Raw genomic sequence first — 26,803 nt, forward strand, 5'->3', positions numbered from 1 at the left:
TATCAATCCAAATTTACAAGTCAATCATACACTATCTAGGAATATTCAACTATTACATTCAATATAGACTTAAATGTGCTACCTGAAAATAGGATCCTTGTGTATTACTTTCTTTCCATATTTTAGTTCCATGCATCTTAGAACAAAAACGAATATCAAAGTCTGAAAGTAAGGCTAGAAGCAAAGAAAACCAGCTTTATTTAAGTGTAAATTTACAAATATAATTTAAACACTTGAACGAGGTAACAAACAGTACAAGAAATGTATCCAATGCCTAACGTATGAAACTGTAACCTCTCTGTACATCAGTTTGACAATAAAAATTTTAAAAAAATTTAAACACGAGAGAAAACTGGCAATGTTTTGATTGTCAGATAAAATAGCAGACATAAATTGGTATAATAAGAACACTAGCTATATAATCACAATCCAACTTACTTAAACTTGACTCTTTTGGCTCAGAACCCACATCAGTCTCCTAGTAAATTCTGTTGCAACTTCAAAATTATACACATCTCAATTATTTCCAACCCTTACCCAAGTTTTAGATATTATATCACATCTGAATTATGGCAACACATTCCTACCTGGTTTTCCTATGATATTTATTCCTATACAACTACTGTCATTACAGTATCACAGCTAGTCTTTCCATGTATACATCTGATCATGTCACTTTGTTTAGCACTGCAATGGATCCTTCATCCATTAAACTTGTGTAAGCCATTAGAGCAACCTAGACTTTATTACTTCTTAACTATCTTTCCAATTATCCTCTTCTTGCTCATTTCAAAATCATGCCTGGATGACCCTGAACAAGCCAAAGTCACTTTTGCTGCTTCCTAATGGAATGTCCTTCTGTAAGTCCTTCTAAACAATCCACTTAGCATAGTACATTGTAGTTAATTAGTTTGATATCTATTTTCATCAGAATCTAAAGCTTTTGAGGGCAAGGATTTCAGTCTATGTTAGTTTTTATGCCTAGCAAAATATTGACACAACTTAAAGGTAGTTGCTTTCTTTGGCCTAAATATGTCAACATTGTCATTATCCCCTTTCATTGTTAGAATTCACCTTTTGCCTTTTCATCTATCAGCTAAAATTGTAATATCTATTGCAGCTACATTTTCTATAAGCTTTCTCAAATTTAAAAGTAGTCAGTAAGCAAAATAATTAAACAAAAATTCTGTATCAAATCCTAGATTTGTATTTTGTGTGAGTCTGTGTCTGTGCATACATGTGTGTATAACCTTGAAGTTCAAAATTATGTCTGAATATCATTATTTTATTTGAGATTATATTTACCTTTCACCTTATTAGACTTTAACCACAATTGTTATTTCTTATTGTTAAGTAGTTGTACAAAGGAATTTCAATTCAACAAATCAATTTATGAATAAAATGCATCTTGATCAATGTTTTTCCTAAGACTATATTTAAAATACTTTGAAAGTGGGCACACTTCAGACAAGATCAAATAGTTGTAGTAAATGATATCTACCCAAAAAAAAGCATAGAAATATCAATAAATATCTTACTATTAGGCAGACTAGCATATCACTTCCTCTCAAGTTATATTCTACTTCAGACAATTCTTCATTGTAATGGTGGATTCTCTGAAAACACAAAAATGATGCATATGAAAACTTTATCACCTTTATAATGAACATTTAAATAATATGATATTAAACATATTGAATATTTTTCTCTTTAAGCTTCATTCCTCTGTGAACATGGGGGCAAGTTTCCTGCAGGAAAGAAATCCTCTTGGTCGTGGGCTGGGGATATAGCCTAGTGGCAAGAGTGCCTGCCTTGGATACACGAGGCCCTAGGTTCGATTCCCCAGCACCACATATACGGAAAACGGCCAGAAGCGGTGCTGTGGCTCAAGTGGCAGAGTGCTAGCCTTGAGCGGGAAGAAGCCAGGGACAGTGCTCAGGCCCTGAGTCCAAGGCCCAGGACTGGCCAAAAAAAAAAAAAAAAAAAAAGAAATCCTCCTGGCCAACTCTGTTTCTCAATGAGCAAGTAATGCATGTCTGTCTGTTCTCTTATTCCAATTTTCAGAAAGTCTTCTGGTTTAACACCAAAATATTTGCTGAAAATCAACTGAAACCCTAACAGAAAGGGGTGCTGATGTTGTGAAAATTTTCCTTAAAATATTTGTCCCATATATCCCATACAAGATAATTCATAAAACTCTTCCACCCTAGTGCTGAAGTGACTATTTCTCCAACCTTCATAGTAACCCTTTCATGTTATTCTTTTTTCATTAATCAACTCAATCAGAAAACCATTCATTCCTTCTATATTGGATGTGGCAGGTCCTGGGAATATGGCCTAGTGGCAGACTGCTGACCTCATCTACATGAAGCCCTGGGTTCGATTCCTCAGCACCGCATATATAGAAAAAGCCAGAAGTGGCGCTGTGGCTCAAGTGGCAGAGTGCTAGCCTTGAGCAAAAAGAAGCCAGGGCAGTGCTCAGGCCCTGAGTTCAAGGCCCAGGACCGGAAAAAAATATCTAGATGTGGCAGGTCTAGATATATTTCACCTTGCCTGTTTACTTAGGTCTTAGGAAGCAAACACTTTTAGCACGGGGATAAGTTTATAATCAAAAAATCCTGTCATTATTAAGCTCAGATGAAAATATTTTGGCAGATGGATGGCCTCCCCAGTTCCTCTACAACACAGATAATGTTACCCCATACGTTCTTTCAAACCAATTCATTTGGGCTGGTGCAGGGTCCCCCAAAATGTGTTCCTGACTTGAGCTGTCCTATACCCTGCCTTCCTTGTATACTTCCCTCCACTTGGGTATACTTCCCCACACTCGGGTTATTAACATTTTGTGATTTGTTTTTTACTACAATACCTTTGTTTACTTCTTTAGAACATGTTTACCTCCTGTTTCACTCTCCCACTAATTAATTCTTACTCATCAGTTAAGAATGTATTTAAACATCACTTCTCCATAATTGTCTGACTTTAGAGTACATCTGCAATGCTTTGCATGTTCTCCCTTGGTACTCTGCCTTTCCCTTTTAAAAGCTCTGTCTCTGCTGAGTTCTATGATTGGAATGTCTTCACTGTCCTGTCCATCAGATGTTCCTAATTACTAGAACAACAAATAGTAGAGAATAATATCCCATATGTTTTTGAGAGTTGAACGTTATTGTACATCACACTATTCTCATGGTACTTAATACTCATTGAATTGGAAGCTTTATTCAATGGGGGCATTTTAATGAATAGCATTTTTTTTTTTTTTTTGGCCAGTCCTGGGCCTTGGACTCAGGACCTGAGCACTGTCCCTGGCTTCTTCCTGCTCAAGGCTAGCACTCTGCCACTTGAGCCACAGCGCCGCTTCTGGCCGTTTTCTGTATATGTGGTGCTGGGGAATCGAACCTAGGGCCTCGTGTATCCGAGGCAGGCACTCTTGCCACTAGGCTATATCCCCAGCCCTTAATGAATAGCATTTAACAGTGTCTATATTTTCCAAAGTAAATAGGGCAAAGCTTAAAAGAACTCTGTTAAGGTTTAATTTCATGCCATAAAAGTTACTTATTTTAAGTCTATAATTCAGAACATTTTTTCAATTTGCTATGTAAGCATTACCATAGTTCAACTTCAAAATATTTTAGTCATTCCAAAGAAATCCTACATGCCCTTTTGTTGGCATCCCCTATTCCCACAGCTGATAGTATCCCTTACCTCTGATAAAAAGTATAGATATCCACACAGGGAAGATGGAGGAATTAATATCATGCTGGAAATGATTGCACTTAAGTCCAAGTAAGTGGTTGCAAAAATGTAGAGGGTGATTATAAACACCTATAAGGAAAGTCCAAACATACTGCTTTAGACATAGTTAAGTCCCAGTTTGAGTTTCTTTTATTTGGAGTGCCTAAATCCAGAAATGTTTTAGATTTTAGATTTTTTTTTAAGGATTTTAAAATATTTCATGTGATGCATTGGGATGGAACAAAAGTCTAAACACAAAATTGATTTACTTCATATATACTACATATGTTTACATATTTGTATATGTGTGGGTGTATATTTATATATATATTACATATAATGATTTTTATAATATTATCTGGGTGCATATGCATTTATGTGGTCTACTGGAAACATTGCATAAATTGTACAATATATCTTCATTTGAATACAACCCATCACAAGTCAGGTGTAAAATTTTTCACTTGTGGTACCATATCAGCTCTCAAAAACTTCTGGACTTTACATATGAGATTTTGGGGTTCAAACCATATTAAATTTTCCCACATCACAAAGCAAAAGTATGTATATGTTCCACTGAAAATTTAAAATCACCATCTTTTACATATATATTTAGACTTACGACATAAAAGCAAAGTGACCAGAGGCTGCTGTTTTTCTTCCTCTTGCAAAATGTAAATGATATCACATATGTAAAGGAGATCAGAGCCACTGAATAACCAAGAGAATAAGCAACCTAAAGATAATTCAAATAGTATCACAGTCAAAAAACAAAATATCTCATGTGAAATTATACCTTTTTTTTTTGTCTTTCTTCCCCATGGTTTTACCCCCGATGTCACTGTAACTGATTTTGGTACCCTAGATATTGTATATACATGTATTGGAACTAAGGAAGGGAAGGGGAATATCAAAATGGCGAGGCAAAGGATAAAAGACAAACCAATACAACAGCAATACTTACAAAACTATATGCTGTGTAAACCAACTATACAACTCATGGGGAGCGGGGAGGGAAGTGGAGAAGGGGGAAGGTGGGAGAAAAATGAAGAAGGTAGTAACAAGTTGGATAAGAAATGTGTACATTGCCTTACGTATGAGACTGTAACACCTCTGTACATCACTTTGACGATAAAGAAATAATTTAAAAAATGAAATATCATCTGAGGCATAACTTAAAATTACAAGCACTCAAAAATAGTTTATTGTACATGCACTTTGCATTTGTTTATTATGACATCACAGTTATACAAAACAGCAACATTAACATTTTAGTTTTATAAAATGTTGTCTATATAATATGCTACTTACCGTAGTAAACAGAATTTTACTTGGAATGTAAAGGCCTGTCATTTTTGTTACGTAGAAGACTAAATATGTTAAAATGAGAATTAAATTGAGCAGGTTAACATCTACTACTGCCTGCCCAAACCAGTAAGCAGAAGGGTAGAGGCCTGAAATCCATAGCTGAGTGTCAGCTTTCTTCTGATGAGAAAACACAGGTGTACACAGGGTCAATTAATGCAAATTTTTTAAAGTACATTAAAAAATTTTAAATAAATATATTTAATCTCCTAATGTTATTAAAATTATTATACTCTCTAGAAAATAACTATAGATCCAGTTCTAAGATAGTGTCCATTTAAAGAATACATTTTTATTTGGCAGGTTTGATTCACAATACCTAATAAATAGAAAAGTAGATCTCATAATGATCACTGAAGCACTTTCAAAAAGAAATACTATTGTGGAACCTAAAGGTCAATGTTGTGACCTAAATAAAACACAATAAATTTTCTTTGTCTAAACATCTTCTCAAGGAGTTAGTGTCTCTGGATGCTGAAAGCAGACTTATCCAAATCTGATTGTAATGTTTCTGTGGATAAAATGCATAAACACATATATAATGCAAAATTAAATTTTCCAAAGTGAAAATAAAATCCAAGTCTTTAGTTTCAACATTAATATTTTCTCTTTGGAGCCAGGAAATAATGCAGTTAAAATATATAATATTTCCATTTGAAGCCCTGGATTAAGTCTGAACAAATATTTGTGCTTTCTCATAGCATTAAAATAAAAAGCAGGGTTGGGAATATGGCTTGGCAGTGGATGGCTTGACTTGCATGCATGAAGCTCTGGGTTCGATTCATCATCACCACATCAACAGAAAACGCCAGAAGTGGCGCTGTGGCTCAAGTGGTAGAGTGCTAGCACTGAGCACAAAGAAGCCAGGGACAGTGCTCATGCCTTGAGTCCAAGCCCCAGGACTGGCAATAAATAAATAATAAAAAGCAGAGTCTCTCTATATCACTCACACTGGCTTTGATCTGTCTCTGCAGTCCAAGTTGGCCCTGAACCCTCAGTCTTCCTGCCCCAGTCTCCGGAGTGCTGGGATTTCACAATCCCCGTGTGATATTATGTCTGACCTACTTTGCATTTTGAAAAGTAAGTTTTCTGGCTTCCTAGAATCAATGATTAACTACATTACCTAAATTACAAATTGATATCAGTGTCCCCACCAGAGGAAAACATTCTGGACACATTGCATTTAAATTACTGAAATTCCTTACTCCCATTCCCCACCATCCTTCTTACTTTGTAATCAGTGGCACTACTCATGGCAATGTAAGGAGAAATACTGGAAACAACTGAAAACATGAACATGAAATCTTCAAACCCAAGCCAGAGGATGAAGTGGGTCTGCAAATATAAAAGGCACTTGAAACTACAGAATATATTTTAATAAAATATATATTAATAACCACAAAGAACCAATATTTGGAAATACTGTAAAATTAAAGTATATATGTAGCTCACTGCCACAAATGAGAGAGAAAATGATTTCTTTAATATGAGCTTCAACTCAAAGAACAAAGAAGTCAAACTCAGAACCTGCTTTTGAGTTTATATCTCAAAGAACTAACAGCCGGATTTTGTGCTCATTTCGGTGTTCACAGTACCATTATTCACAAAAGCTAGAAAGAACCGAAAGCATGGTAACTATATGTGTAATAAAATAGTAGTCTGCTTTAAAAAGGAAGAAACTCTTGTCACGTGCTATAACGTGCGCAGCATGATACTAAGTGAAATAAGGCAGGCAGGACGTGCTGGCTGGGCACCAGCAACTCATGGCTGCCATGATAACTAAGTGAAGTTGATATTGGGAGGATCATGGTTCCAAGCTGACCTAGGTAGAAGAGTCTGAATGACTACGTCTCGACAGAAAGGAGCTGGATCTGGTGGCATGTGTCCATCATCCTAGCTATGACAAGAAGCCTAGTCCAGATGTAGAGCTGTGGCTCAAGTGCTCTAAGCACCAGCTTTGAGCAGAAAAAGCCAAGTCAGAGCACAAAGCCTTAGTTGAAGTCCCAGTATCAGTATACACACACACACACACACACACACACACACACACACACACACACACACGTTTTAGTAGCCAAAAATTTTAGAAACAAAAAGTTGAAGTAGTTACCAGAAAAGGAAGAATGGATAAAGAGTTGTTTAGTGGGCACAGAGTAGTAGATCCATAAAATGAAAACATTCTGGAGACTTAATTCACAACCATGTGAATAGATGTAACACTAATGAATCTGACACTTAAAATGGTCAATTTCATGTTTTAATCACAATATAATAACTAATAATCAGGAACTGTGTGACCCCTGGTTAACTGATAATTCAGGCCTATAAAATACATCTTGCTCTGTAAACCAGAGGCTGAGGGTGAAGAGTTGAGTAGGTGAGGAGAGGAATTAATTCATCAACTGAGTAGGTGTGTTGTGTATCATAAGGTAAAAAGGAAACATGTCACCACCAAACTCACCTTCAAGAAATTTAAATCTCTACTCCAAAATCAATGTTCTTCTAAGGCTAGTCTAATCCCCAAGCCAACTATAAAACTATCTCATAGGTATAGCAACAAAAGTTTGTCTTGTAATAATTCTGCAATTTTCAGACTTTATTTATAAACTCCAGTTTTTCTCCAAGTGGGAATATCTTGCTCTAACAGAATTACTGTCACCACAGGAGTGATGGTGTTTCACTAGACTGTTCCTAAGAGATTAATCAAAACCTTATGAAACTAACACACGGAATCCACAGCATTAAGTGGTAGTACCTATTAGGTGGTCAATAAACAGTAAGTTAAAAAACAAACAAACAGATGTCAAAGTTTTGCCTAATGTGTCTACACATATCTATCTTCTCAGTATGGGAGATTTTCAGAACTTTTTTTCCATGATATCATAGTTTTCTGTGATATGTACTATGTTTCTAATATGCACTATTCATGATTTCTAAAATCAGAGCAAAAGTAATTATAGTTAGCGTCATAATCCTGTCCTATGTAACAAATCCAATGAATGACCTTTCAAGAGTATATTTACACACATTTATATTTAGCCTAAATATATAGTCCTCATATATAGAATAAATATATATTCTATACATGCATATACATTTATGATAAATGTCATAGCAAAATAAAATTGCTTTCTTATTCTACTTACTGATCTTGGCATCCTTGATGTATAATTTACATTTAACTGGCAACATTCTAGGCTAACTCATATTAACTGCAACAGGCTGAACAGCATGAACTTCAATAAAATGTGCATTAAGTGGCTGAGTTAATTTATCTTCATGAATCCTCAACCATCTGAAGCTTTCCAAGCAGCCTGTGCTTCATCTACAGCATGAACATGCCACTGTAGGAAGTCAGCCCCCACACCATGAGGAAGCCCTGGCTCTCAAGTTGTCAATGAGCAGTACACGACAGCATAATTCCCAGGACTAGACTCTTATGTACTACTTCATCATCTGAGTTATTAATAAGATGAGTTTTGAAAAATAAATTTCTCCTCTGATCTTTTTTTGGAGGGAAGGAGAAAAGTAACTGTAAAGATATATTGTACTTGTAAAATGTTTTGTTACATGGCAACTCCTTTGTACAATTACTTAATAATAAATAAATTTTGGAAAAGTTCCATTGTTTAACTGGTAACTTAATAAAAATGATGGCAAACCAAAGACTACTCGATAAAATAAATTTAACTCATCTGTTTCTCCTATGTAGGATTAGTAAGAGAAGCAGTAATAGCAATTCATGTTCAGAATTTTACTCCATTGGACTGAATTTTTAAAGTGCAACAAAATTTCAAAATTTAGCCAAATGCTTGCTGTTACACATGAGACTTTTTATTTACTCCTCTTGGTACTAATTGAAACTGTGCTCTTACCTATGTTAAGCCCTCTGCCATTAAACTATGTTCACAGTTAAGAAATGCAATTTTCTGTAATATTATGTAATCTTTATGAATCCTGATCTTTAATCAACTAAAACATGAAGCTGATAAGATAAAATAATCTGCAAAAAAAGGGAAAGTCCTTAGCCCATTTTGATCTTGAGTAAATAGGAAATGAAATAAAGAAACGAAAAATTCAAGAAGGGTATTTCACCCAGAGCTATGCACATACTCATAAAGCACTCTCTACTTCTGAGCTATAGCCTCAGCCTCTGGTTCAATTTTCTGAAGAGTTGCCTTCAGACAAGATTGCCCTAAACCATCCTGTGCTGTCTCTAATCACATGATTGGTTGTACTTCTATGCACAGACGTGTGTTTCCAGCCCTGACGCTCAAGTGCATTACACCCTCATTTTTTCCAGTATCTGCAGAAAATTTGCAATCCAATGCACCCCCTGCACCATCAATCCAGTGAAACCAAAACTAAGCTTGAAACCATTGTCAAAAGTTCAACTTCCCTTCTGTCCAGTCCATTGGTAATCTTTATTGTTCTTACAATCTCTGGCATGAAATACTTGGGAGTTGTATCGGCTAGAAAACTACAACCACCTTAAATACTGAAAATAAAACATAAATCAATCATGAAATGTTGTATGGATGATCATCATCCAACAAAGATGATGAGATGGGAACTCACCATCATTCCCTGGCTGAAGAAACAGTAATATGTGACTGGAATCCATTGTGGCAAATCTCTCTGCTGTCCCATAACTGCTTCCTCTTGCCTAAACTGTCTACAGCCAGAATCATGAGCATGTAGCGTGTGTGCATCACACACCCTTGTGATACAGAGTAGATAAAGGAATGAATCAGACAGCACCCAACTCCAGGACTGCTGATTTCTCCTCTGTATTTGTCCACTTCATCAATGGAAATTCCGTTAACAAATTATAAGCTGGTTATAAGAGTCTAAAGCAGGATCACAATACTCCTCATTTCTAATTCAGTGCTTTCTCCCTGTCTACTTCCATAATCAAGTACACATTTGTATCTTTTCATAACATCCCTTATGGGCTACAGCGAACTCTTGGAAAGTATTTACCTGTAAGATTTCTCCACTAACCTAGCAAGAAAAAGAAAGTCCTATTTTATTTGATACAACCTGTTTAAGATATTACTACACAAGAACCACCTTTGGGATCAATGATAAGTTATCGAACATTTAAAAGCTGAAGAGGTTGACGATTTTTTTTGTAGTTCTGAGGTTTTCATGAACTTAGGGTCTTGCACTTGTTAGACAGGAATTCTACCACTTGCATCATGCCTCTTTTTGCTTTAGTTATATTCTTGAGTAAGGTCATGTTTTTGTCTGGGACCAGCCTCAGACCACAATCCTCCTACCTATTCTTTTCACATAATTGGGATCCCATGTATATACCACCATGGTCTGGTTCATATTTTAAGGTGAGGTCTTGCTAACTTTTTCCTGGGCTTGCCTTGAACTTGAGTCTTTCTATTCTGTACCTCCTAAGTATCAGATACTATGGGTGTGACTCACCACTCCTGGTTTATTTTTTTCCTGCATTTGTTTATGTCATCAATTAGTTGTAGAAAGGGGTTGTATTTTGATGTGCCCATATTTGCATACAATGTACCTTGATCAGACTCAACCCTGTCACTTTCTCTCATTCCCCTCCCACATACCAATCAAATGTACACGTTTTTATATGTGTATATAAGGCATTTTGACCATATTAATTCCCCTTCACCCTCTGCTCCCCCTTTCTTCTCCTAATTGTTCTCATACCCAGACAGGATCTGATTTACTTCCCTGTCATTCACTTGTTAGAAGTATCTGTTCATTGTTTAGTATAATTCACACATGCATATAAGTACTCAAAATCAGAAAATAAAATACTTACAAAATGAAAAAAATACTTACAAAATGAAATGAACTTCTTTTGATTTGAATATACTGTGTATGGTTAAGCATATGAAGTAGCCCATTGCTGATGATATTCATAAGGATAGGAAAACAGTGCATCCTCTTGGTGTTGCATACAACTGAAAATCCATAATTCTTAACACAAACAAGACAAGTACAGTAAATAAGAGTAAGTCTAAATCTGTGAAAAACTAAGAAGTGTGCTTTTTTTTTTAAGAGCCTAACAGAACTCGTTTCCTAGGGGGTGTCAGGTGGCTTTCCTGAGCATTGGCTTCCTTCTCTCGATGGGCTCTATGGTTTCAATGACATCATAGCCAATGGAAAGTACAAAGTCAATATTCACTAAGTACAATTTTTATTAGTATTCCTCATTTCATATTATTTTGTCCCCATTTTTCTGGTGAGGAAATTTCAATAAGAGCTACTTAAAAGTTGCCCAGAAAAAGGTTTACCATGGGGCTGGGGATATAGCCTAGTGGCAAGAGTGCCTGCCTCGGATACACGAGGCCCTAGGTTCGATTCCCCAGCACCACATATACAGAAAACGGCCAGAAGCGGCGCTGTGGCTCAAGTGGCAGAGTGCTAGCCTTGAGCGGGAAGAAGCCAGGGACAGTGCTCAGGCCCTGAGTCCAAGGCCCAGGACTGGCCAAAAAAAAAAAAAAAAAAAAAAAAAAAAAAAAAAAAAAAAGGTTTACCATGAGCAAACAAACAAAAAAAAAGCCAGTCTTCTAGACAGGAGATAAATATGGATATAGGTAAGATATCATGATGCCATTTCCATTGAGGCATTTGCTCACTTCCTAAGACACTGTTTATACTCCACATTTATAAAAAAAAATACTTATGTACTCAATCATTGTTACTTAAATAGTATCAGAAGTTCTGTGCAATAAATACATAAGATAAACAAAGCAGCTATCAAAGAAGTTTCTTAAAGTTAGCACTAAGTGACTGAAGGCTCATCATTTATTTATAGTGAATAAAACTGAGTTCAATGATAAATGTTCAAAAACTTTAGCTTTTATTTCTATTACCCTCCTTTTTGTTTTCTTCCCTTCTTAGGAAAAAGAAAGAGATAATTTCATTTAGCTGAACTTAAATTTCACTGGAGTGCAGATAACACTCAAGAGGTGTGTTTTTAGTAGCGTTGCCCTTTCATGGGTCTGTATACCTTGTACACTTTCACAAAAATGAGGTACGTTCAACTATCACATGGATAATACATTGTTCTCAGGGATTTGATGTATGCGTATATTTCATCTGTGAACATATATTCTCATCTTAAAACATCATTCAAGAAGCTAAATAATAAATAGAAAGCTGTAACTCATAATTTTATTGGAGGATAACTACAAGAATAGATTTTTAAGTTGGAAAAGTACAACTAAATTTTGTTTCTTTCAAATATGAAAACCACCTAATTCAAAACAAACAAAATGCTTCGTGCAAAAAAACTTTAGTTTATGTAGATGGAGTCAAAATATTTTTCTGAGTCAACTGGTTATATGGTTGTGTTTTAAACACTTAAATTGTATCACCATTTTACTGTGTGTGTGTATATATGTGTTCCTTGCCATAAAAACAAATAAAATATGCAAATGTACCTTTTGTTTTCCAGAAACTATGATGGCTCCATTATAGGAGATACTTTCAGTGCCATTTCTGTTTTCAAAGTCATCTACTTCCACAAGTATGTTTTGTTCCTTTAGTGACTGAATAAAATCTTCAATATTTGAGTCTAGTAGAGTCCACAATAGAAGAATACATGAAAGCAATAGAATATGTATTATATCCTTTATAATGAGCATCCATACATCAATTAAAGTTGATGGTCATAGTATCTGTCTCATGCTTCTGAACAATAGCAATGACCCATGAAAGAAAAATCCCTTGCTACCATTCTCTACTAAGCAAATCTTATGCTACGATCAATTACCTTTACAATTGTGTTCAGTGTATGTTAACAAGTGATCATTAAGTCAAGTCAATTTTTTTTTTAATCTTGCCTTAAATAAGCCTGCTCCTCATTTGTTGTTTTCTATAAAGGCATATTTTTCTTCTCTGAAGATTGTCTTTTCCTGGCTGCTATTTATTTCTGGATTTAAATTTGGTTTTTCTGTTTACCTGTGTTATTGATGATCAACAGGCTGGTGCGGAGACCCTGAGGAAGTTGTCCAGGAGACAGGAAATACAATTCCGTTTTAAATTCCCAGTCCTTGTTATTTCGCACAAGATACATTACCAGGTCCACAATCAAAGGCAACAATGAAATTCCAATTATGAACAGCCTATAAAATAAACAAAAAAAATTACCCTATGAGTCAGCAGTAATTCTCCTTTATTCAGGAAGACATTCTACAACTATTTGTTGTGTCAAATCTAGTGACACCAACCATGATTCTAATATTCTAGTACGTGTACTAGATTTTGCTATATAAACATCAAGGTATCGAACTAGAAAAACTATACTTGCTGAAGAGTAACCATATAGGTGTTCCCATTATGAGGAAAAATCACATGCTACATTTATCTGCCCTTTGGCAGGAATTCTGGGTATAGTGTTCTACTCTGACATTATCTTCTGGTGTGAACCTTTTAAATTCTTTTCTTGTGGTACTGGGTTTTAAACTCAGGGCTTCATGCTGTACCACTTGAGTCAAATTGACAGCCCAAGAACCTCTTAAAATTCATTTTTCTATTAAACCCCCAGGGCTCTGCTACTTACAAGGCCAAAAGTGACTTCTTCCCACGTTTTAGTTTTAAGAATCGGAGCCAGGCTATTGCGTAGACCTGTGTTCTCCAGAGGCGCAAGTCACTCACGGCCTTCCGCATTTCCAGAGAAGGGCAGGCTTGCTCTGTTTCACGTAAGCTCTCTGAGTCTCTCAGCATTTCTGATTGTTCAAAATCTGTAGCACAACACACTACTTATTAATACCATCCTGAGGGGATCCTAGGGGTTTTTTTCTTCTTAAAAGTATTAAAAGTTGCTTCACTTAGATCTTGTTTTTATAATTGGATTCAAAGCAACTACTTAAAGAACATTTTTCAAGATTTATTAAGTTTATATGCTACCATTGCCTTGAATATTTTCTTTTTGTAGTCATATTTTATACTTTTCCTTATAGTAGGTGACATGCATTAAATGAACACTTCTTCATAACAAAATGTTTTTGGAATATTTGTGGTTAGCAGGCAAATAATATAAAAAATACATAATACTGCCTAAATTCTATAAATTCATGGGAAATACGTTGAATTTTGTATATATTAAATACAAGAAGAATTCAGAAAAACGGTGGGTTTTTTCAGCTCAGATTTTTGAAAGTCTCTGATGCATCAATATGAATAAGAAATTTCAAAAAGTCTTCATAGGAATAGCCAATAATTATCATCTAAATATCCACCACTAAGGTATCATTAATCTAGTGTCGTAGGGAAAAAATATCTCAAACTCCCCAACCTACACAAGAACCCTGTATATAGGTTTTGCAAGTGGAATGATATGGGGACTACTTAACTGCTATTAAGCCTGATACGCTTATCTAGAAAATGGTAACAAGGATAGTATAGGAGTGTAGTGTTACAGGAATAGATCAGTGTGTTATCTATACATTGTTTAAAGTATTGAACATAGCAGGAGCTGTTGAAAAAATAGTTCTTATCGCCCACAAAGTACTCAAAACATAGATAATTAGAATTTTCTCCAATTGGACTTTTTTGTATTAAGGTAAGAACAACTTTTATTTAAACATATATAGATATGTTCAGATCTCATGCCTATGATGAAGAATTTTCATAGCCCCAAAGTATCCAACATGCTATGGGGATTGGAAGTTGCTGAATATATAGGAAGTACATAGTTTCCAAGGATAATGCAGAAAGATCTATGTTAAGTCCTACTGATGATAATAGAAAACAGTAACAGCCTATAACAAACAGAAAAGCCAAATTTGGAACTAGACACTTTGCTTAGAATATATTACGAATAAAAGATTAGAAATAATAATTGACCCATTTATTCCAAAATAAATTTGGAACTTTATTTCTGTGAGTTATACAAATGATATTACCTTTTTTGGTAGTGGATTTTCCTTCTAGGTTCATGAAGACTTCATTTAGAGTTGATAGAGAGATGTCATAACTCACTATACCCTGACCGGAATATGCATCTAGATCACTGAGGAGATCTAAAACAATGAAAAGGAGTATATACATTGGAAAAAACATCAATAGGCAAACCTAGTAAATTAAAGCTTATCTGAAAGATGATGTATAATATTGTTCTGCAAATCATTGTGGAATATCACAATAAATAAGAGAAAAGGTTCATCAGCATGGTCTTCCTCTGAAATGACTACATCAGATTTCTTCAAACTATTATCGTCATCTTCTCAGATCTTTTCCTAGGGTTAGAAGTATACTAATCTCATTTTCACAATAAGAAAAGAAGACCATAAAGTTAATGTCCTCAGCTTATCCCTTAATCACTCAAGGATATGGAATAGGGAGTGATAACCCCATTTTTTCAGGCCTCTAGTGGTATAACTCAAGCATGTTTATTTATTCTTTATACTCCCAGTGAGACTAAACTTCAATTGCCTGCCACAGTAACTTGCTTGATAATGTCAGTTTCACTGGCTTCCTTCTCTCCCCACCTCATAGCTCCATTCTCAACTTGCATTTCCAAAAATTTTCTAGCAAATAAATTCATTGCCCTCAAATCCTCATCTCAAGTCCTGCTTCTCAGATAAGAAACCTAAAACAATATTCATAACCACTAAATAATTTTTTTATTTTATTGCCAAATTGATGTACAGAGAGGTTACAGTTTCGTACATTAGGCCTTGGGTACATTTCTTGAGCTGTTTGTTACCTCCTCCCTCATTCCCACTCATGCTATCACTGTATCTCATCTGAATACACTGGATACTGTATATACTGGTATTAGAACTAGGGAAGTGAAAGGGAATATCAAAATTGAGAGACAAAGGATGAAAAGACAAACGACTCCAGAAGCAATACTTGCAAACCATTTGGTGTAAACAACTGAACAACTCATGGGGGAAGAAGGAAAAAAGGAGGGCGGATGGGGGAATGAGGGAAGAGGTAAATAAATTTTTTAAATAGTGTCAATATTCATTCCCAAATTTCATTCCATTAAATCTATACAGTCATCTATATATTACCTGGAAACCTATTCGTCCTTTCGAAAGGCAAAGTGTACACAAGCTGCTCTTTGTTTTCTGTTTTTAATTTGGCCTCAGGGATGTGACGATTAATGAAGGATGTTATTTTTTCTGGATCACATATTTCATTCCTATGTAAACTGATATTTATTTAAAAAAAAGACAATTATTTACACTTTCTCTGTGGCTACCTCACTGAAGTTTTTACTGAATAATTAGCCTTTGAGCACTATCTTACTTGGCTTTATAAAACAAAATGAGCAGGTAATAACAATAATCATTGGAAATTTTACCTCTATGTGGATGAGCAATAGATCAGAACAACTGAAAATATACAAATATTTCTTGTATTTAAGACAATGCACTGAGTAAACAAAGGGAAATGAGAATATCAGGCAGAAGAGAGTTGTGAGAAAAACAATGACTACACCTGATAGGGTCACTATCTAAAATAATTGGCCAGCAGAGAAATTTGGCCCACCTGGATGTTTTGCTTGCCACAGGGTTTTTATTTTGTGATTTTTTAAAATCCATTTACACCGTATAGATTCTTGTTTCACACATTTCTCACAACTCTACAAGCATATTTTCTACCTGTTGTTACTGGTTTCTGAAGATACTTGCCTTTGAGCTTTTTGAGAGCATAGAAATATACTGCCACATATCAGCTGCATAAAATGAAGAGTGAGATGGTAGAAGATCTGATATATTAAAGAGCTACCTGGAAAAGTAGTACGGAAAGTAACGCTGCTGTAAGCAGATGTACTTAGTTTATAATGTTGACATTTTTGCCCATCATTAGCCTTGTATGGGGTCAAAGAAACAAAAAACTAGGCAAAGTAGTTGAACAATCCTTATCATGAGATTAATACTCTTCACATTGTCTCACTTTTATGTATACCACTACTCACAAATATAGATCTAGTCTTTTCCCAAAGTCTTTACCTTAAGTGATATCCAATGCCCCATTTTCTCTTCAAAAAGACAGAGGAGCCTGCACATTTCAGTTTCCCGTGGGACATAATCACTTTCCTATCTGATTAAAAAGAATCATGAGATAAAAGATATTAGGAGTCATTTTGTCTCTTTCCAAAAATATATAATAGATGAGGAATTAAAGTTCAGAATCCCAAAGAAATGCTCTAGGAGACAAAAAGAAATATACTACACATTTTTAAAATCAAAATAGATATATTCTGAGCTCATCTAACCCAATCTATTTCAGTATCCTCCTTTACTTCCTAAAGAAAAATATCACAAATTACATAGGGGTATATTTTCACTATGAGCACTAAAGAATGAGTAGATTTTTTTTCAGACAAATATATATGAAATAAGATTTGTACATTTAAATAAATCTAGGGCTGATGTGGTCACAACCTAGCACATGCATGGCGATGAGGAACTATTCTCTAGGGTAGAATATAGGCACATCCTGGTGCTCACAGTTCTTACCCAAGAGTAAGCTTCACATCTAAAGCCCCTAGATTTGTCATTGTAACTCTGAGATTAAAAACAACCATTACCAGCAAGGCTGTCTGCCTCGTCCACACACTTGGTACCCAACAGGATCACCCGATTTGTTCTATGTTCCTTCAGGAAGCTCCACACCTGCTGCCTTGAACATGGATCCAGCCCAACAGTTGGTTCATCTAAGATCAAAACCTACAGGTGATAAAGATATACAAAATAAGCCTCCTTTCCATGTTAACCATCTCAGTAATTGATCATGGACAATAATTAATAAAAACAAGTAAAAATGTCCAATAATTGTGTCCAATGTACTTACAGCTAAGCAAAGTGGGTTCCCAGTTGATACAATGCAATGAAAACTCTACCATTTTAAACATCAGGAAACATACTTAAAAGGGGTGGTGAGGGGTTAAAGGGAAGGGGACATATAAATAAAGAGGAAGGGCGGGAAATGTAATAAAAAATACAATATATAGCCTACAAAATTAAGACAAGTGGGGAAGGGGGTGGTTGGGAAGGATGGGTGAGAATGTTGACATTGACCCAGATGCTTGTATTCATAAACTGCTTTGTATTCATAAACTCCTTTGAACAACTACTTAAAGATAATAAAAACATATTTTTAAAAGAATGATTGTCCCTGCCAATCTTCTTTCCTCCCCAGACACAACCTTACTTACCTGAGGATCTCCTAAAATGGCAATCCCAAAGGTCAACTTTCTTTTTTGTCCTTCACTTAAATTCTCAACGCGGTTATCCTGAATATTTTGCATGTGAAACTCCAATAAAATTTTTTGTACCTGTACAAAATATATATATAAAGTCTAAAATCCAAAATGATTCATTTTAACAAATGCAAAAATGCAATTAATTAAGGTAGTGGATGCTATTAGAGGTTCTGATTGACTAAATTTCATTCATAGCTAGACAGGTCAACCAGGGATGAGAATTTTACGGTCATGATTTAACTTGGTACATTATTGGCAGTTCATTAACCTGAGCATGCCCACCAACCTCTTGTTCCACTTCCTGTGGATAAATGCCTTTTATTTTAGCAAACAGCCTGAGGTTTTCCTTCACAGTTAGTATGTTAAACTGAACATTATGTTGAGGACAAACACCAATTCTCTTTCTGATTTCCTCCAAGTCTTGCATTTCAGAGGGATTTTTATTATATATAGTGACTGAGCCTAAGAACAGAATAAAAAATAATTTAATGTTGGTAAGATGATATATATTATTAATATTTTGGATATATTATACAAGAAAATATTGACATACATTCCCCTAAGAATCTAAAATTATGACTTCATGATTCGTTAGCAGCTATTAATTATTTTTAGCACAAATGCATGTTTATAGTGGATCACATTTTCTCTGAAATATCACACAATAGAATCAAAGTGATTTTCATGAGATGAGTGAATTGGAAATATATTCAAAATTACTTAGTTCTTGAAAACTAGTTTAGGAAAACAAATGTCTCTCAAGCCATCAAATTAAAATATTTAATGACATATATATGTATGTGTATATATATATGCATATCTTTTGTTTGCCTTTGTGCTTACCTTCTGTAGGAACAGATATTCCAGTAAAGATATTTAGAAGTGAAGATTTGCCAGCCCCAGAATGGCCCAGAACTGCTGTGATTTGACTTTCATGTATGTCAAAGAACAAGCCTGTTTTTGACATAAGATATTATAAATAGGAGGGCATTCACAGGATGGGTCCTAAGCATTGAACAAGACAAGTAGATTTCACAGTATGTTTATCAAGCATTTCAATACAGTGCATAATATTTTTCCAACTTCCAAAATAATATGTAAATAATTTAATAACTAAAATGATGCTAATGATCATGAAATACATTTAAAAATTAAAATGATACTGATGCAATGTGGAGTGATTAACAGAAGTCTAAAGTTGACCAAAATAAACACAGCCATAAAGATTAGTGAAATGATCTTGCAAATTCATCAAAACATTAACAACTTTTATGTTTGTTATTAAATATAATACATAATGGTTTCTTGGGTCAGAGGGAACTGAACATATCATCACAAAAATAAAATAAGTGACTAAATTTCCACATCTACAAAGGGATGGAAATACTATGTGATTTTTTTTAATTAAATGAGAAAAAAAAATCCATGAGAAACAATTAGCATAGTTTCCAGTAAATGCTAACACCTCAATAAATTTTATGGGTTTATTGCTATTATTTTTTGTCATCATTTTTAATTTTGTATTGCTTATAAATATGGATTTTATCCTCATGAAGGAAAATTAAATATTAATTAAGAACAGAATGTCCTAGTGGAGTATTTTTATGGCAGTAAAAACTTAGAAATAAACTGAATATCATTCACCATATGTTAGTTGAATGAATCATGCCAGTCATACAAGAGAATGGATCTAGTTATTGAAAAACAGGCTCATGAGAAGAGATTTCAAACGTGTGCTTCCAAAGGTATTCTAGAGCCAAGCACCAGTGGTTCATGCCTGTAATACTAGCTACTCATTAGGCTGAGACCACAAGATTGTGGTTCAAAGCCAGCCTGGGCAAGAAAGTCCATGAGACTCTTATCTCCAATTAACCACCAGAAAACTGGAAGTGGCACTGTGGCTCAAAGTGGTAGAGGACCAGCCTTGAACTGAAGAACTCAGGGACAGTGCCCAAGCCCAGAGTTCAAGACCCACAACTGACAAAACAAAAAGTATTCTAGAGTTGGCAGAGACTAGCTGCAGGAGCAGAAAGCCAAGAGTGTAATTATATCTGTTTCTCCCAAGGAGCAACACCAACTCCCTGTGGTTCCATTTTGCATTATTTTTGCATTGATATTCAATATGTTTTTTAACTTTAAAGAACTAATAAATTTTAAAGGAAAATCTGTATTAATAAGGGTTTGTTTGTTGTCTTTTTTGGTACTGCGGATCAAACCCAGGGGTTACAGTTGTAAAGGAAGTGTTTTCCCTCACAAAACACTGATGAATACAACTCATCCAAAATAAAGAAATTCTTAAAAGATTTTTTTCAATGTTTAAGACTGTGAAAAGCTCTGATTATTGAGGAGTGTAATGCTACTTCATAATGTGGTCTGCAAATTTAAAATTATAAATTTAAAATTATTTCTATCTTTCCTCAGCCAAAATTACAGAGCCTCAGACCTAGATAACATTTGTTGATGAAAACCCTAGGAGGAAAATAAAAGTGCTCACATATATGTTAAATTATCAAGGACTTAACCTCAAAGGAATCATTGAGGTTAGCTAAAGGATTTGGCATATATTAGAAAATAAACACAGTGTAAACATAAGGGACAGACCTTCTAGATATTACTGAAGGTTCATTGCCCTTCCTGTATAGTTCTCAAGGCTACTGTATTTTGCATAAGTCATTTCTTTTCCTTCTAAAAGTCATTAGGAATAAAAGCAACAGGATCTCTGTGAAATGTAGATGCTAACTGTAATGTTTGCTTTAAAATTCATTATAGAAAACTACTTTCTAGAACAGTGTTAAAATGTTTGTTTCATTCAAAGTTACAAACTATTCTATCACAGGAAATTGTACATTTAATTCAGTCATTGTCAATGGTTCTACTGAGACGCCTTTAAGTACTACTCTAGTGTGTTTAAGCTCTATATCCCAAGACTTGCTTAAACATTATTCGACTGTAAGTGTAGATGCTCTTTCATCACAGTACAAATGTATCATTATGTTTTTACCCTACTCATACTAAAACACAGAGAACTTGTCTGTTTCATTGTATTAGCCAATTTTACAAAATAATATATCAATGAAATACTGGAAAAGATTTTACAATCAATTTTAATCTCAAAACTTTATTAGCATAAATTAATTTATAATAAATTCTTAATCATGGTGTAAATGAACTGAACACCTCATGGGGGGAAAGAGAAAGGGGAGGAGGGTAGGGGGGTATGAGGGACGAGGTAACAAACAGTACAAGTAATGTATCCAATGCCTAATGTATGAAACTGTAACTTCTCTGTACATCAGTTTGATAATAAAAATTTGAAAAAAAATAAATTCTTAATCATGACTAATACCCAAGTAGTAGAGAAAGATAACTTGCATTAATTTTCCTTTCTATTTTTGTTTTATGCATACTTTTGACTATTACATGTTGAACTTTTCTCCTGTCTTGGTAATAAAGCCAATGACAGAATTAAGTCTCTTTTCTTTACCTTTCAATGCTTCCACTTTCCCAGATTTTCCTTTATATTCTTTTTTAACATTTCTGATTCTGAAATGATAAAGATACTTATTTAGCTGCAACAGAGATAAAAACAGCACAGATAATGTGCTTAGTTTGAGTGATTATATGCAATTGGCCACTTTGTGTGAAACAGATGATGTTCTAACCAAGCTATGTAGAAATCTTCTTCAACTATCATCATAAGATAGATTACACAATGGAGAAAGGGGTTCAGGAAATGAAAACAACAAGTACAATAGAGAAGAGGTAGTACAAGAGACAAAGCAGACACAAGGTGCCACAAGGTGACAGTAAATGGTGGTAATCAAAGCCAAGGGACTTTCAAGAAGCATTTAGGACAACTTGCTGGTGAAGGAAGTAGAACAGCTCAAACGGATGTGGATAAAGATAAACTCCCCTTCAATCTTTTAACCTAGTCTCACTCAAGCTCATTCATGCCTTCATGTCATTCTCGGTGTGATTACCTGATGGCTTCTTTTCCTTGTAACTCAGGAGCTACAGGTTCAAAGTAATCAACAGAGGGCTGCTCAGAATCTAGGTCTTCTTCAATAACATTATTTTTAGTCCTCCAATGTTGGAAACAAGATGATGAATTCAGGAAAAACAATGGAGAATGATGGAGTTCACTCTGGTCTAATTAATCAAGACACAGGAAAGTATCAGATCAGTAATGGTATGAGAAAATAAAATTCAAAATAATATAGAATGTATGTGTTTTTTGTTTGTTGGCCGCTTTCTATAATGTCCTATGTCATTTGAGTGACACTTTCAGCCCTCTTTGATTTAGTTTTTAAAAATATGGTCTCGCATTTATGCCATCCTGCTAGACCATGATCTTCCTCTTATTTATAATTCCCACCCTTGCTTCCAACTATTGGTTGAAATGGGGTTTTGTGAACTTTTTGCCTTGGTCTCACATCATAATCCTCCCAAACTCCACCTCCCAAGAAGCTAGATTACAGGCATGAAACACCACACTCAACTTGGAATGTTGTGAACTTTTACAATACCATAGGAAAAAAAGTTCCCCTTCAAAGTTTCTATGAATTCAGAATAAGACATATGCTACCTCATTTTAGAAAAAAAACAAGAACAATTAAAGTATGTCCTATATTTATCTTAACAAATACTATTTTCCCACATTTTTCACTTGTATATCTAAATATACAGATTTTAGTATTACCTTTAATTCTATTGGTATGATCAAATATATATGTCTACACACATAAATCTAATAATTTTTATGTGCTATGCTAATGCTTGGTGCTTTCTCAGCCTATTTTCTCAGCTTGGTGTTTATTTTTTCCATTTTAAATCACTTTATTCAAACCTTGATTTATGTTTTGTGAAAGGTTCCATTATATTAACTTTTGTAATATCATTTCTCTCGAATTTTCATTGTTATAAACGTGGAAGTTTCATAGCTGAAAATATGTTTCATTCCACAACTGAATTCTCTAAGATCTTTAAAGCAGAACTAACACCAATACTCACCAAACTTTTCAATGAAGTAGAAAGGGAGGCATCATTACCAAACACCTTCTATGAAAAGAGGCAACTAAAAAAGAGAACTACAAACCTATCTCTTTGATGAACATAGATTAAAAAAAACCTTTGCAATAAAATACTAGACAAGTGAATTCAATAACTTGGTCTGAGACAATGAATATTTATTCTTTATGTGTGTGTGTGTGTGTGTGTGTGTGTGTGTGTGTGCTTATGTAGATTTAAGAAAAGCCTGCCAATATAATCAGTTACTGAAAAAGTTAGAAAAACATTCACTTTTACTTACATGGTAAGATTTTGTCAAAGTATAATGCCAATACCAAGTAAACTAGACCATCGAAAACCAGAGCAGAAAATGTTGCTATTATTACATAGGACTCTTCTGAAGGGTCAGGAAAAGTAACACCATTCAAGTTGTAATCCTGGTGAATAATCTAAAATTTAGATAAACATAATAACAAAATGTTAAATTCATAAATAAAGTATTTAGCCAAATGGCAATAATAATTAGGCTACTAACCAACTTTCTCATGAAGCCCTTATTAGTTGTCAGTTGAATATATAAATAAATAAACCTATTAAAATATTTCTATTTTATGGTGGCAAAGGAATATTAGTGGGAAATGTTGGATTTTTTAAAGTACAATGTTCTAAGTCTAGAAATTTAAATTCAAGTGTTTTCATCAAGTCATTGCAACTAGTGAGTACTTATTTGCTACAACAAATGATGTGAAATTGCGAGAAAGCATATGAGTCATTGTTTGAAGCATTTAATTAAAATACTAGAACACGTATCTTGGAGGAATTAGTTCTGCAAATAGAGATTTATATTTACAATAATATCTATTCGTTCTGGAGCCTTTTATACTATCCTACTTAGTCTCCAGCCAAACCCTCTATTGTGAGCCTTGTTACATTTATATGATGTATTCATAGTATGAAATTAAGGTAAAGTTGAGTGACAAAACTAGATAAAGGCAAAATCCACAGGAGGAGAGGTAAAGCTGTGTTCAGAACTTAAAAACCCTAACACCTGTGTTGGGTGACAGTGGCTCACAGATGTAATCCTAGCTACTGAGGAGGTTGAAATCTGAGGATCACACTTCAAAGCCAGGAAAGTCCATGAGACTCTTATCCCCAATTAACCACCAAGATGATTAAAATGAAGCTGTGATTCTAGTGGTAGAGCAGCAGCCTTGAGCACAAAAGCTCAAGGACAGGACCAAGGGCCCTGAGTTCAAGCTCAGCAACTGGTGCAGAAAAAAAAAAAAAAACATAAAGGATCTACCTATACAAACAATTTTTGAAAGAGAGAAATGTAAAAAAAAAATCCATTAAGTATCTGAAAAGGTATTCAATGTCATCAATAATCAGGAAGGTACAAATTACCAGAACAATACATCATTCCTTAACCATTAGAGTGGATAAAATTTGAATGATCAACAATATCATATGTGGGTGAAAATTTAGAAAAACTAGAACACTGAAACATTTATGTAAACTGATGAAACCATTTGGAGAAATATTTGATGAGAGCTACTGTGATTAAGTTACTACACTAGGCCTCACTGTTTAATTCCTATGTTACACTAGGAAACATCTACAAGGATATTTGAGGCAGTTTCGTTAAAACTGTCAAAACTAGAAACTTGTCATTTATCAATAAGAAAACTGATAATATGTTTATATAGTATAATACTGTGTAACACTGTATTATAACTTCACACAAAACCTTGAATGACACTTTAAATCACAATTTTGAATGAAAACAGCCAAATTTTCAAAAATAAACTTTGAATTTTTATATTATTCATATAAAGTGAAAAATAGGAAACTAAAAAAAACATTGTTCAGAATCACAAAAATTATTAGCTGAAAATGAAAAGCAAGGACATAACTGTCATCAGCCCTTACCTTTTCAAGGATACAGTACATACTACAGTTGCTTCAAAGTCAGTGCAATATCCTATTATTTGATCAAGTTCATGGGCTTTGTCTTACTTTATAAATTATTGGTTAAACTGTACATTTATGGCTGAAGAGCTCCTCATATTTGAGTCATAGTTTATCAAATAAAATGTCAAAATAAGTTTTAACAATTTTAAGAACTAGAAGTATACTTCACTGTCTAAAATGAAAATACTAAAATATTTGTATGCAGAAAAAGACCTCAAGAAGAAAATACATCTCAGAAGTAAAAATATTTCTATGTACGTTTTCTGATGAGAGGACAATTTTTCAACACTGTAATAAGATTCTTTGTTTTTGTTTACTCCTGGGGCTTGAACTCAGGGCCTGAGCACTGCCCCTGAGCTTCTTTTGCTTGAGGCTAGTGCTCTACCACTTGAGCCACAGCACCACTTCAACACTGTAATAATAATTTTAAATTTAGCAGAAAAATTGCTTAAAGCCAATTCTCTTGGTGAGATGGGTTAACTACAAAGTGTTACAAAGTATCAGTTCTTTTGAGTGATTTTTTTTTTTTGCCAGTCCTGGGGCATGGCTTCAGGGCTTGAGCACTGTCCCTGGCTTCTTTTTGCTCAAGGCTAGCACTCTGCCACTTGAGCCACTGCGCCACTTCTGGCTTTTTCTATATATGTGGTGCTGAGGAATCGAACCCAGGGCTCCATGTATACAAGACGAGCACTTTGCCACTAGGCCATATTCCCAGCCCGTATCAGTTCTTTGGAAAGCTTATCAATGAGTGAACTAAGCTTTTACCTGACTCAATCCAGAAGTGAAGGCAAAAGGGCTACAAATACTCAAAATCCACTCCAGATATGATGGGAGTTGTTTGTACAATGCAGTGAATCCAACACATCCCCAAAAGACAGTAATAAGAAACATCATCAAATTGGTAAGGGCAACTTTCTGTAACAAAACACTCATCAGGAATGACAAGGCTATCTGAAAGAGAAGACATTGGAGCTGTTTGAATTCATTGGGAATCTATGGAAGTACAATGAAATGAGGCTGTATATCACAAAAGATATTTATCCATGAGAAAGTGACAGAAGCACTAAAATATGAATATTTGTTCTGTCCTCAACTTCTACCCATCCTTTTTATAAAGAAGGATTCATTAAAAAAATATGCTAGGTGTTACTGGGAAAGAGGTGGGGAAATCTGGGGGAAAATATGAGAGTAAGGGTGCAAATAAAAAATTCAAAAATTGAAGGAAGCTAAATTAATGTATAAAGGGTGTTTATAACCTCTACAGAAAACATCCTAGAAGGTAGAAAAAAACTGAAGCCATGTTCAAAGAAGGACAAAAGCAGTGAATTAGAGGGAGAAGAGAGATTCTGCAGAACATCTCATTCAACAGAATAGAATGCACTAGCAAGAGCACATACACACTACACTCTCTCAAACACTTCCACTCACAAACATGTACACACACACACATACACGGTTGGCATGAAGAGAATTATTAGACTATTGTTGAAATTAAGATTTGCTGCACAC

The 26,803-nt window shown here is 34.6% G+C and overlaps 1 protein-coding gene across 5 annotated transcripts in view; it reads right to left on the reverse strand.

The window, feature by feature from the left end:
* Positions 1–26,803, reverse strand: part of LOC125365534 (ATP-binding cassette sub-family A member 6-like) — a 52,003-nt gene that overhangs the window by 11,999 nt on the left and 13,201 nt on the right. For 4 of the 5 annotated variants that reach the window (XM_048365668.1, XM_048365667.1, XM_048365666.1 and 1 more), the window contains 21 exons: positions 26,060–26,245; positions 23,625–23,772; positions 22,297–22,465; positions 21,801–21,859; positions 19,160–19,270; positions 18,603–18,778; positions 18,269–18,388; positions 17,642–17,780; positions 17,061–17,151; positions 16,116–16,255; positions 15,000–15,116; positions 13,655–13,835; positions 13,054–13,217; positions 12,534–12,667; positions 10,927–11,064; positions 6,334–6,438; positions 5,050–5,223; positions 4,361–4,474; positions 3,709–3,828; positions 1,539–1,616; positions 83–174 (listed from right to left, as the gene is read on the reverse strand). In XM_048365668.1, the coding sequence (XP_048221625.1) occupies positions 83–174; positions 1,539–1,616; positions 3,709–3,828; positions 4,361–4,474; positions 5,050–5,223; positions 6,334–6,438; positions 10,927–11,064; positions 12,534–12,667; positions 13,054–13,217; positions 13,655–13,835; positions 15,000–15,116; positions 16,116–16,255; positions 17,061–17,151; positions 17,642–17,780; positions 18,269–18,388; positions 18,603–18,778; positions 19,160–19,270; positions 21,801–21,859; positions 22,297–22,465; positions 23,625–23,772; positions 26,060–26,245 (2,756 nt within the window). Of the gene's footprint in view, positions 1–82; positions 175–1,538; positions 1,617–3,708; positions 3,829–4,360; positions 4,475–5,049; positions 5,224–6,333; positions 6,439–10,926; positions 11,065–12,533; positions 12,668–13,053; positions 13,218–13,654; positions 13,836–14,999; positions 15,117–16,115; positions 16,256–17,060; positions 17,152–17,641; positions 17,781–18,268; positions 18,389–18,602; positions 18,779–19,159; positions 19,322–21,800; positions 21,860–22,296; positions 22,466–23,624; positions 23,773–26,059; positions 26,246–26,803 lie in introns of those variants that run through there. The other variant, XM_048365669.1, reaches the window with a different exon arrangement.

This window comes from Perognathus longimembris, chromosome 17 (assembly GCF_023159225.1).
Source record: "Perognathus longimembris pacificus isolate PPM17 chromosome 17, ASM2315922v1, whole genome shotgun sequence".
Classification (NCBI taxonomy): Eukaryota; Metazoa; Chordata; class Mammalia; order Rodentia; family Heteromyidae; genus Perognathus; species Perognathus longimembris.